Consider the following 12,532-nt stretch of genomic DNA (forward strand, 5'->3'; position numbering starts at 1 on the left):
TACCAGATTCTGCCAAGCGGCTCAGTCAAAGCAATGACTGCAGAGAGATTCCTCAGGAATGTGCTTTATCTAACTGACAATACATTTGCGATGCCGTGTCGTCGTCAACAGTCAGTCAAGTGCGATTGTGCGAACATAAGCAACGCTTTTTCTTCAAATATGACGAGAGATATGAAAAAGCTTTTCCTCAGTTTTACAGGCTCGGAGGTCTTGGACAGTTTAAGGTGGCCTCTATCTGTGGGCAGAAAGCAAAGCAGGGTGAAAATCTTGCTGGGGGAACATGGGGTAAGGTCTGCGAGAGGGATGTCTTTCAACGGCATTCTCCCTTTTCTTCCAAAAGCTTCCAAAACCACCGCAAAATAGTTCAGTGTAAATTGTGTGACTTAAAAAAAACAGGAGAAATCTGAGCATCAGTGGTCTGATCATCACATTTCAATTTATCTTTTAAACTTTTATTCCCTAATGTTGGTAATTCACAAACAAAGGAAAAACATGGATGGTGATTCTCTTTTAATTGAGGCTGTTTTTGCTTACTGTGTATTCAGACTTATAAGTTGGCGGACCAATATATTTCAGATCAATGACGCTTCATCATGATGCATGTACGTGCATTTGTTTGTGTGTGTGTGTGTGTGTGAATGCATAAGAGTGCAGGAGTGTAGCATATCTGGATGTATTTGTTTTGATTGTGTGCCTTTACGTTGACAGAACGTTTCTATACAGCTGAAAGAAGGCACTCGGTATCCAAGTAACACCCAAGGTTGCCGCACACACTCACGCACACACACGCACACCCTATGACGGCTGAGAGTCTCTGATGTCATAACCTGGCGTTTGGGTTGACGATGACGCCGTCTTCCGGGAGCTCTTTCAAAGGACGGTCCCTGGCATCTCCCAGACTGTGGTCGGTGCTTTCACAGCTGCTCTGGGGTGACTCTGGGGGAGGCTGGTACAAAATGCTGGCCAGTAGGAAGAATATTGTCCCCAAGACCTGATTGAGAAGGAGAGTCCATTCAGTAATTCTTATTACTGGTCATGGTGAATGGAGTCTGAAGGTGTCACCTTGCAGACGATCCCGGTCATCAGCGTGTACTGGCTCATGGCAGAGTTGTGGTAGAGGTAGCAGGAGCCCGGCTCGCCACACTTGTCCTGCCATAGCAGGCAGGAGATGTCGATCACAGAGCCAAACATGATGGGTCCCGGGATCCCCCCTGGCGGGAAGCGGCAGCTCAGAGGTTAGACAAGATCTGGGTCGATTGGAATATTTGGGATTCAAAGAAAGTGTCGTCCTACCAAATACACGGACCAAAATCCACTGGATACCAAGTCCGAAGGATCTCTGGCTGTCTGGAACACACCTAATACAACACACCGGTTGTCAAGTTTTTACACACTCCCCTTGTGTTTTCACGCTGTGTCATAAACTTTCCTTTTTATTCTGGGAATGTAAACCATGTACAATAATTTCAGCTTTTACGTGTGAAAAACTCTAAATTCCAGATTTTCTCACCATAAAAGGAGACAAGAAATCACCCTAATTCAACTAAATAATCAACAAGATTATTGCCTTTAGCCTGATCATCCCCCTTATCAGATTGCCATGTGCCTCCCAGACCACCCGCAGTCATTTTTACTGTGTAGTTATTAGTAAACGTAAACATTGGTAACACAAAAAACGCAATTGAAACCCTCGTGATCGATGACACGGCCGTGATGATTTTCAGCTACATTTTATGATTAGCTACAGTCATGGCCAAAAGTTTTGAGAATGACACTTTCACAAAGTCTCTTCCGTCAGGGTTTTTAGGTGTTTGCCAGATGTTTCTATGCTTGTGTCATTCTCAAAACTTTTGGCCATGACTGTACATTTTGGCTCATCAAACCCCATCTCCCAACCCTGCCTTGAGTATTCCAAATAGTATATCATCATTATTATGTCTATAAATCATATCTCATAAATGAAATTGATCACTTGATGAAGTGGAATTTCTCTTGACAGTGTTGAACTTTTAGCTAAGAACATTCTACCAAATGAATTCCCGCAGGGATGGGAGGAGAACCTGGAGCTCAATGAACATGGCAGAGAGAAAACAGCAGGGCACCTGAGGGTGGCAGTGAGTGCTGGGATGCTGCAGAGAAAAGTGAAGGAGATGCTGATGAAGAAGATGGAAAGGAAGACCGGCATGTGGTGGCAGCTGCTTCCGCACTTCCCGGCCTGAGCGAAGCCCTCGCCGCCCCCTGACGTGTTCCCTTGCACGCAGCTGCAGCCAGAGAACACCTGAGGGAACGCACGGTACTTTGCATTAAAAAGGCTAACATAAAACCTGTTTCAATGAAATGTTTACAGAGTTCATTCACGTGGTGTACCTGTTTGCCTGTCAAGATGTCAGTGTGGTTGACAGTGCTGCAACCAGCGTGGCAGGCAGAGTAGTACATGACGCCGTCCGCACCGCAAACAGGGCTGTACATCTCTTTGACACACCCGCAGGCCGCATTGCAGCTGCCGGTTAGACTCCCTTCCAGCGATGAACTGCAGACCGACAGGGAGATCTTTACGTCACTTTGGAGTTTATGTGCAAGGGAGTGACAGCACCATGTCCAAGTAAATTGCTGGCAGATAAGGAAACAATATTTCTAGGCTGTGAAGTGACAAAGGGACTTTAGCGACCGTACCTGTTGCCAGCATGTGGCAGCACATGCGGAGTTTGGCTGTGGACCCGCTGGCTCACCGGGCCTCCGGAGTGGTATGGGGTCGTGACCCCCGCCATGGGCACATTGGGGCAGTGGATGAGAAAGATGAAGATGGTGACCAGACTCACCATCGCGCACATCATGCAGAAGCGGATGATGCTTCTGCAGCGCAGATTCAGTCTCTTCACGATGTAGCCCCCCAGGAATGTGCCCCCGCCACCTGCAGGGACTGTCATTAATCCTGGAGGGAGAGACAAGCTGATTGGCTGGGGGAGTCATACAGTCGCCACCCACCTGGCCATTTATCTGTCAGTTTAGCAGGTGTGTGTGTGTGTGTGTGTGTGTGTGTGTGTGTCCATTTTTCGGTCATTTCGGGAAATCCCAGATTCTCTGACGGGCCCTAATGACAGCCGTATTATCCACATCCAGAAACAAGCGGGTGTAAATAATACCATTTAAAATTTTTGATCCTCATTAAGTTAATATAGCGGATAGTTTTATATTCTTTTAATCTTTAATTTTATATTTTTGTTTTGGATTTTTGCCAATGATTTCTGTTGATGTGGTGAATACCAGGTAACTTTGTAGCATGATAGCTGATACATTATAAATGATATAAATAACTTGATATAGATAATATAAAGATTACACATATTAAAGAAAAATCGCAGGTGAATAAAGTTTCATATCATTACAGAGGAGCCTTTTCCAAGTCACGGTACATATCTTTTTCTATTCTTATCTATTTCTTATTAATTTTATCCAAGTACCAAGTACACCGAGGTATTTATTTATTTATTCACTTATTTACACGAGCTTTCATTTTGCTCCTTCCATTTCTCAGCAAAGACAACAAGGAAGTTGGACAATGAATGTCAGGGAAGATTATTGTCCCCAATATCAGACCTTATATAAATAAAAATGTAAATGTCACATATATATTTGTGATATTTGAATGATGGATATCTGTGAAATATGTTATTCAAACAAGACACATGACTAACATCAGCCATAAACCGCTGATTGTGCTTATTACACCCTCACCTGGGGGTGTGAGTTAGAAACAAGCTCTCCAGGTAATACAGACAAGTTGAAACAGTGTTCAACTAAGATTGCTAATCTTTTTTTCTCTTGGGGAAACAACAAATGGCTTAGCTGTTTGTCTCTGGGAGGACCCCAAGGGGGAGTTGAAGAATCGCTCACCAAACAAGGTCGCTGCCTCTGACGCACTGAGACTGAACTGGGACTCCAGGAATTTGGGACCGAAGGTGGACATGCTGGCGATCAGTGTGGCCTCGGTGGCTCCAGCCAGACAGAGGAAGATGAAAGTGGGATTCTTTAAGAGCAGCAGTATAGATCTGGAACAACAGTAACATGGATGTGTTTTTTCCAAAGCTCTGCATCCCATTCTTGATGAATAAACCTCCTTTTTAATTAAACTGGCGGCACTAATCTCAGTCCATCCTGTTACATCATGTGTTTTCTGTTACACTGCCTCCCTAATCCCCCCTACACACACACACGCACACACACACACCAAATAAAATAGTAAACATGTTTGTGTTTCCTTCGGGATGTCAGCCTCCAATAGAAATGTAAAAAATATCCGTTATGTTGAAAAGTATTGTTTCTTTTCTTTCAGCTCCTTGGAATAATGATAATTGTGGAATTTTCATTTGTACTTTTTTAAAATATCTAATATCTACTATCCCTCTGAACTGTGGAAAATTTCATTATTGTAAGCTGATAATATTTTGATGTTCGAGGAACCATGAGTTCAAGCCTAAGATTCATTGCAGGTATAGTAGACTCATTAAATATCATCACACAGAACACACACAATGGTGATGTTTGCGCCCAATCCGGCCACAACACCTCAGAGATTGTTGGTAAAAGCTCTACCTTGGCATGTCTTTGACAGACTTGCCGAAGTGAGGGTCTGCGGCCGTGGCCTGACTGCCATCTTTGAGCTGGTGAGCCTCAGAGATCCTCATGGCCATGAAGTCCTCAGCACCTGTGTTTTTGACAAAAATTCCACATTCAGGCTGTGCAACATCGGTATTTCAAAGTGAACATCCAAGGACCAGACACTGTAAAAAACATTTGCGCAGTTATCTAAACATCTTGAGGGTGTTTAGGGGCAGTGTGTTCACCGGGCATCTGTCGAGGGTAGCCCAGGATGGGGAAAGCCACCAGAAGGGCTGCGGCCCCCCCTGCTAAGAAGCCAATCCACCAGGCGCCAACCCACAACGGGTTCTCTGGAGTCATCTCTGTCCTGGGATGTACAATCAGAGACACACATCAGTGTATAAATCAAAGAACCACTGATAAGAAACAATTGAATTCTTTTCCACACCTGAAAAGTTCTGGGAAAGTTCACGACCTCACCCATTCACATGTCATGCCCTAACTCTGCTGTGATTCTTATTCTTGTTGGTCCCAGCCCTCACGCATCCTGCCTATTTTTTTCTTCATTTTATTCTTGTAATTGCTATTTTCACTCTATTTATATTGTCGTTTAGTTCTGGTTGTGTATTTTTCACCCTTACTGTTCCTTCAGTTTGTCCATTGTTAACGGTAATGTTGTTGCTCCTGTCTATTTATTCGTGGATGTCTTGCTGTCTTCTGTCTCTCTATTTATACTAATATTCATATTTATTTTACTTTTTTATTTTTTGACATTCTAACTGTTAGGCTGCTGTGACAAAGGAATTTCCCCTATGGGCATCAACAAAGTTTATCTTATCTTAAAGTATATATCGTATATAGTTCTATTAAATGACGTGTTATTAAAATTGGATATTTGAAATCCTATGAATGGGCATGGAATTGACATCGAATGCATCTATACATACTGCACACACACAAACATAGATAGAATCTTTAAAAAGCTGCTCAAATTCATCAGAATAACAAAAATAGAATGGCAGCCAAGATTAAACCAGGAGTCTGTCCTCATTACAGCAGGGATTCTCAACCTCCACTACACACTATCCCCCCCAAAAAAGCTGACTCACGTCATCTGGAGTTCAGTGTAAATGTTGAGGAAGTGACCTCCCAGCAGGTAGCCTGCCGCTGGGCCCAAGATGGCTGCAGTGTAGAAGATCCCTGCGGACAGAGAGCCGTTATTGCGTGTCATGTCAGTAAATGTTTACTTTCCTAGTCAGTCTCCATTCTTCCTGTCTCGTAGGTTAAAAGAGCCCATTGTTCCCTGAAACCTTTCTTTGTCCAGAAAGGTTTCAGATGTAAAAACTGCTGGTGTGTTTCAGTGTCAACGGGTTCACTGTACACAGTTATCAATAATCCTGATCATGTTCTGATTAGTCTCACACTACGGTTGAGGTGTAAAAGTGTGTCAAAAGGTGAAAAAAATAGCGTCAGATGATGCAGATGGACTCATGATAAACCACATCAGATTTTTTTTTTTTTCGACTTTAGGATGCCACTTGCTGGTTGCTCCATTCATTTCTGGCTCTTTATGTCCTGTGTTCTGATTGGATAAACACTAATGAGCCATTTCTAATGAGCCTCTTGTGCTTATCCACTAAGCTTAACTGAAAAGAAAAAAAAAAAACAAACAAACAAACAGGAGCCTGATTAGGACATCCAAGTGTGGCCTAGCTGGCGCGGTTTGAAAAGAATAGTTTCAGTGCTCCACCACACAAGCCCTTGTGCATCATGTGAACCTTTTTACAAGTCAAAGAAAACAATGAGGTGTATTTATTGGTATGACTGCGGGTGAAAGTTAGCAGCCTGTAAGACAAATATCGTCTCACCTGGTTGTTACATTTTTGCTAAGCATGGTGGTGATTGCAGAGGATGTGCTTGGACTCTTAACACCATAAACCTTGGTTGCTGCATTTATGGACCCCTGACAGTTTATACAATATATTTGCAAAGATGTGGTCTCACTCATGAACCTGCACCTTTGGGCTCCACTCAATTGACATTTTCTGATTCCATCATCCATAAGATTGTATCCCTGATCACTTTCGATGCACAAAATGACGCTTTTAACTATATTGAAAATGTCTTGTTTAAACTGCATACACAAAATAATTATTTTATTGAGGCTGATGGTCTAGATCCAAAGTAGTTTGTTTGGTTCACAAATATTTTATCTGCTTGTGTAGCAGTGTGACTTCGATCAGCTTCTTTCTTTTTTTCCCCCCTAATGTAAAAATGATAAGGCCGCTGAATACACAGCCACCCCAGCGAAATCAACTAGATCATACATTTCAATTCACAGTTCATTTGACATTAGCACCGCTATGGCTCCATTGGATCATATTGTCTAAATGAAATGCGCCCATACAGTGGGGAGAACAACCATTTGATACACTGCTGATTTTTCAGCTTTTCCCACTTGCAAAGCATGTAGAGGTCTCTATTTTTTATCATAAGTACTCTTCAACTGTGCGTGACAGAATCTTAAACAAAAATCCAGAAAAAACACACTGTATGATATTTAAGTAATTAATTTGCTTTTTATTGCATGACAAGTATTTGATCACCTACCAACTGGTAAGAATTACAGCTCTCACAGACCTATTAGTTCTTCTTTAAGAAGCCCTCCTGTTCTCCACTCATTACCTGTATTAACTGCACCAGTTTGAACTCCTTACCTGTTTAAAAGACACCTGTCGACACACTCAAACAAACTCCAACCTTTCCGCAATGGCCAAGACCAGACAGCTGTGTAAGGACATCAGGGATAAAATTGTAGACCTGCGCAAGGCTGATATGGGCTACAGGACAACAGGCAAGCAGCTGGGCGAGAAGGCAACAACTGTTCACAGGATTATTAGAAAATGGAAGAAGTTCAAGATGATCCCTCAGATCTTCCTCAGTCTGGGGCTCCATGCAAGATCTCACCACATGGGGCATCAATGATCATGAGGAAGGTGAGGGATCAGCCCAGAACTACACAGCTGGACCTGGTCAATGACCTAAAGAGAGCTGGGATCACAGTGTCAAAGAAAACCTTGAGTAACACATTACGCTGTTATGGCTTAAAGTCCTGCAGCGCACACAAGTTTCCCTGCTCTGGATGATCCAGAGGAGGGAATGGAAGAAGGTGATGTGGTCTGATGGGACAAAAATAGAGCTTTTTGGTTTAAACGCCATTTACTGTGTTTGGAGGAAGTAGAAGGATGAGCACAACCCCAAGAACACCATCCCAGCGTGAGGCACGGAGGTGAAAACATCATTCTTTGGGGATGCTTTTCTGCAAAGGGGACAGGATGACTGCACTGTATTGAGGGGACGGTGTATGGGGCCATGGATCGCAAGATCTTGTCCAACAACCTCCTTCCCTCAGTAAGAGCCTTGAATTTGGGTTGAGGATGGGTCTTCCAGCATGACAACAAACTAAAACACAGAGCCAGGGCAATTGAGGAGTGGCTCCATGAGAAGCATCTCAAGGTCCTGGAGTGGCCTAGCCAGTCTCCAGACCTGAACCCAGTAGAAAATCTTTGGACGAAGCTGAAAGTCCATATTGCCCAGCGACTGCCCCGAAACCTGAAGGATCTGGAGATCTGTATGGAGGAGTGGGCCAAAATCCCTGCTGCAGTATGCTTACCTGGTCAAGAACTACAGGAAATGTCTGATCTCTGTTGTTGTTAACAAAGGTTTCTGTTCCAAATATTAAGTTCTGTTTTTCTGATGCATCAAATACTTATGTCATGCAATAAAAAGCAAATGAATTACTTAAAAATCATACAATGTGTTTTTCTGGATTTTTGTTTTAGATTCCGTCACTCACAGTTGAAGAGTACCTGTGATAAAAATTACAGACCTTTACATGCTTTGCAAGTGGGAAAAGCTGAAAAATCGGCAGTGTATCAAATGGTTGCTCTCCCCACTGTATAACATGCACGAGTGTTCAGATGGAGGTAGAACTGCATTGACAGTGATGACTCACCTATATAAACAGGTGCATAATTAGACTGGACGTTCTCATCCAGATACGTAACCCCTAACGTGTACAGAGGGGTTGCCCCCATGCCATGTAGGAACTGGCCCAGCATGAAGACAAAACGGTAGTTGGACAATCCCCCGGCCTCCTTGTCCTGGCACGGGCTGGTGCGGTTGCTGGAGCATATCCCCGTCTGCTCGGGCACGGTGACCTGGTAGGAAGGCGCTGTGAAGTGAGGCAAGGCGAACACCAGAGAACCCAGCGCCATGATCAACACCCCCCATCCCAGCCAACGGGGCTTGTGGCCAGTCCCGCCAAAGTAGCTGACGAAGGCCAGGCAAACACAGGCAGCGATGTCGTAAGAACTGGCAATAAGGCCGGCGTCATAGCTGCGCAGGTCAAAGCGCCTTTCGATGGTCGTCACGACCGTGTTGATGAAGCCATTGATGATCATTCCCTGCAGGAACGACGCGGCACACAAGAACACCAGCACCCATCGTGGGGTGTTGAAAACTTGGATCGCTTTGGGTGTCAGACGCCCCCAGCCGCAAAGGTGATCTGACTTTGGAGAGGTCAGATTCAATCCTATTTGCGTCTCTGTCCGGGGTGGCAGTTGCCCCCCATAAAGCTGCCTTCGGAGAGTGGAAACCCCGGTGAAAATGCATGGCCGGAGAGGGACATTGGGCTGGAGGCTGCTGGGGCTCTGGAGATCCGAGCCTGTGAGGTTGCCTGTTTGAGAGTCAACGGGGCTTGAGGTGTCCTGAGAGGAGCCCCTGCTCAGATGGCAGTCTTGCAGGTCCAGGAGCTCCTGCTTGGAGCTGAAGGAGGCGTCGGTATTCAGCAAGATGGGCATTGCCGCTCTGAGGGGCAGTGTGAGACAACGGGGGAAGGAAAAGGCCCAGGGAGAGAGAGATTTGTTCACAGGCTGAGTTTGGAGGTAGACGTGGGGTTGAAGAATTTTGGTCCTGCCTCGCTGCGGAAGAATGGATTCCAGGCTCCTGTTTGTCCACAGCGGAGAACAATGGTACAGGCTCTTCCAGTGCTGTTTAACTTTAAATACACGTCTGATGTTGTGGGAGGGGCTGCTTCACACTGATGTTAAGGCACGGCATCCTGCAGAGAGACGGTAGATTAAATAAACCAAATAAGGAATTCTACATTCTATGGTAAACTAATGAGAATCGTAGCCTGTTAGACCGTGGCTGCATTCTAGAATGGAGTGCAGAGTCCTAAGCAGGGTCCCCATCCTCAAGTGTCACCTGATGCAAAACATGATTGCGGGCTCAGTTTTCTACACAGAAAAGGTTTACCCCACGAGCCATTTGAACAGACAGTAAAAAGGAGGCACTCTGAGACCTTCAAAAATGTGATTGGACCAAAAACTGAATCAAATTAGCATAGGTTGCAAATCCTTTCATGGTAAGTGACTCAAATTATCTTTTTGTAAGACAAATTAAAAAGTCCAAGGGGACTTCTGATTTTTTTTTGGGCCCAATGACTGGCAGCATTTTCCACTGATATGAATCATGTCCACCGCAATCCTATCGCCACAGCAACATACTTCATCGAAACAAAACTAACAGTTCCTGAAAGAGTGAACCTAAACACAGCAAGACTTATTCTGAACATCCAGCATGATCGCGGCTTGTCTTAATGCCAAAAACATGGTCTTCTGTAGACAACCCTTGACTTAATACTGAGCAAATATCTTAAAAACACTGTAATACCATATTGTGTAAGCAGCCTGTGTATATTAACGTGCAGCTAAAGAAACTGCAATCAAAAGTGAGTGGTTTCTCATGCTGTTGAGTTGCGGCCTCATCATGGTTGACACAGGTTTCAGTTTTTATCATCTAAAGACATGTTCCCAAATTTACAGACATTGAATATGAACATTTACTGCAAATTGTTAAGCACAAAAAAATAGAGGAAAAAAAAGGGGAAGTGAATATAATAATAGTATATACATCCTACCTCCAATGCCACATGTATACCTCCACATGCCACATATATACTATATAATAGTAGTATATATCCTACCTCCAATGCCACATGTCAATCAGCAATTCTTGATATTGGAAAAAGACACTGAGAGGTGTGGCGGAATAAAGGAGGACTCTTCATGTCCCTCCAAGCCTCTTATAGTCGAGTGCTGAGGCAGCACATCAGAAGCTAAGAGGTAGCGAGGGGGGGGGGGCTCCAAGGTTGCCTAATCACCTGAGAGATAAGTCCTGGTTCCCTCCTACGGGAGTCTAACTGTGCCGCCGGATCCCATGTGCTTTGCAGAGTCGCAAACTAGAAACTAGCAAACAACTAGTACAGCCTGCTCAATGTCTTTTTAAATGCATCCTCCGGCGAGATGTTCATTTACTTTTCCAGAGGCCGCCTCTCTTAAAACTCACCTTCCCTGCTGTTTTGGTTTCACTTCTCAGAAAAATGTTTAATATAACTGCACAAACGTTTCTTGTTTGCAATACACTTGTTCATTCTCATTCTCTAGAATGTAACTCCCCTGATATGCACAACTGACACGGTTAAAATGATGGAAGCTGCAAATATGCAGTGATATCACAGCGGACAAATCTGATCAATCATGTCAAAGGTTTCTTCTACTTCCGACTATCACATTCAACACTGTACATTAATTCAGTTTAAGTGGCAATACAAGTCACAATGTTATCGATAACACTGAGCCTGATACCATAATATTGTTTAAGGGTATAAAATCGGTAAAAATGCGAATGAAATCCATTTTTGTCCTAAGAGCTGATGTAAAATGAACATTGCCGTACTCAACCTGAGTGCGGCAGGAATGGCATAGCAGATCAGTTTAAAGCTTGAGGATCCAAAGAACATAGAATGTCAGAAAAAAAAAAAAAAAGCACATGCCAGATTTAATCATTGCTATAACAGACCCCTTATTTAAGTGCATTGAAATCCTGAAGATCTCTGGCAATTGCACATTGCACAGACCTGTTGTCCATCAAACTTAATCCAAGTCCAACTGAACATAAGTTTATTCTTAATGTCAAGTATTTACATCTGGAATAGATTTGGCACAGTTACAGATATTTAAATGTGACCTTATGAGTGACAATGGAACTAAAGGATCACATGGATTTAGCTTGCATGATTATAAGTGCATTTTTGTTTGTTTTCTTTTTTCTCCAACTCTGGTGTTTCAACTGACTGTGCACAGTCAGAACACCAGCCGAAAGCAGCAGCCAATTAAAGGGTTACACTTGCCGATCACCAAAGATCATCACACTATTCAAATCAAAATTATTTAATGTTTATATTGCGTGGGCAAAATAAATTGCAAATAATGTTTTTCCCCCCCATCAAGTGTATTTACATTTTTTATGCATCTCTGCATTGAATTTAATGTTTTTCAATGCAATTTAAGGCCTTGAGTTGTGCAAAATCCATTTGATTACTTTTGATGCTTTTTAGTGACCTGCAGAAACCCTGTGAATACAAAGTGAAATAAATCAGGGTGATCTTGAGATGTTTGAAGAATAGGCACGTTTGTTTCCTCACCATGATTTTAAATGAATGATGAAATGGTTTTTAATGAATCAATAGCAGCCTCCTGAGGAATCCTCTCTGCAGCGTGAATTCAAAGTACTGTTGAGAGCTGACCGAGTGGTAGCAGGTCAGATCTCAGCCGCTGCTAAGAAATTGGAGCAAGGCCAGGCTTGATAGGAGATCCTGGAACCGGGACAACCGGAGACTGTTTGTTCTTCTCTCCCCGCTGCTCCTTCTTCCACAGGAGCGACACGCTGAAACTTTCTCATCCGTTTCTTATTTTTAAGCTTCATTCATACCCAGGTCTCTCCTGCTCGCTTTTCAAAAGGTGCATTCAAAAGGTGGATCAAAGCAAGCAGCCGTAGCGCTAATAGCTGTTTTTACCTTCACAGCGGA

The 12,532-nt window shown here is 43.5% G+C and overlaps 1 protein-coding gene across 1 annotated transcript; it reads right to left on the reverse strand.

The window, feature by feature from the left end:
- Nucleotides 1-381: 381 nt before the first annotated feature.
- On the reverse strand, nucleotides 382-10,744 carry slco4a1 (solute carrier organic anion transporter family, member 4A1). Its single transcript, XM_086159436.1, has 12 exons — nucleotides 10,649-10,744; nucleotides 8,615-9,721; nucleotides 5,709-5,799; nucleotides 4,845-4,966; nucleotides 4,594-4,705; nucleotides 3,895-4,049; nucleotides 2,674-2,932; nucleotides 2,368-2,530; nucleotides 2,103-2,278; nucleotides 1,294-1,358; nucleotides 1,063-1,211; nucleotides 382-991 (listed from the first exon to the last, which is right to left on the reverse strand). Exons 2-12 carry the CDS (start codon nucleotides 9,459-9,461, stop codon nucleotides 821-823), a joined length of 2,310 nt encoding a protein of 769 aa, XP_086015562.1. The 5' UTR covers nucleotides 9,462-9,721; nucleotides 10,649-10,744; the 3' UTR covers nucleotides 382-820.
- Between the last annotated feature and the right edge of the window lie 1,788 nt (nucleotides 10,745-12,532).

The sequence above is a fragment of the Fistularia commersonii genome, chromosome 14, assembly GCF_037954325.1.
Source record: "Fistularia commersonii isolate RoL2024-O1a breed Wild chromosome 14, RoL_Fcom_v1.0, whole genome shotgun sequence".
NCBI lineage: Eukaryota > Metazoa > Chordata > Actinopteri > Syngnathiformes > Fistulariidae > Fistularia > Fistularia commersonii.

Excerpts from the sequence above, each read along its gene's own strand:
- slco4a1 (XM_086159436.1), bottom strand. The coding sequence starts at position 9,461 with ATGCCCATCTTGCTGAATACCGACGCCTCCTTCAGCTCCAAGCAGGAG. Across the intron at positions 5,800-8,614 it reads TTATGCACCTGTTTATATAG|GGATCTTCTACACTGCAGCC; the intron begins GTGAGTCATCAC and ends CTCTGTCCGCAG. Across the intron at positions 2,531-2,673 it reads CTGCCACATGCTGGCAACAG|TTCATCGCTGGAAGGGAGTC; the intron begins GTACGGTCGCTA and ends GTCGGTCTGCAG.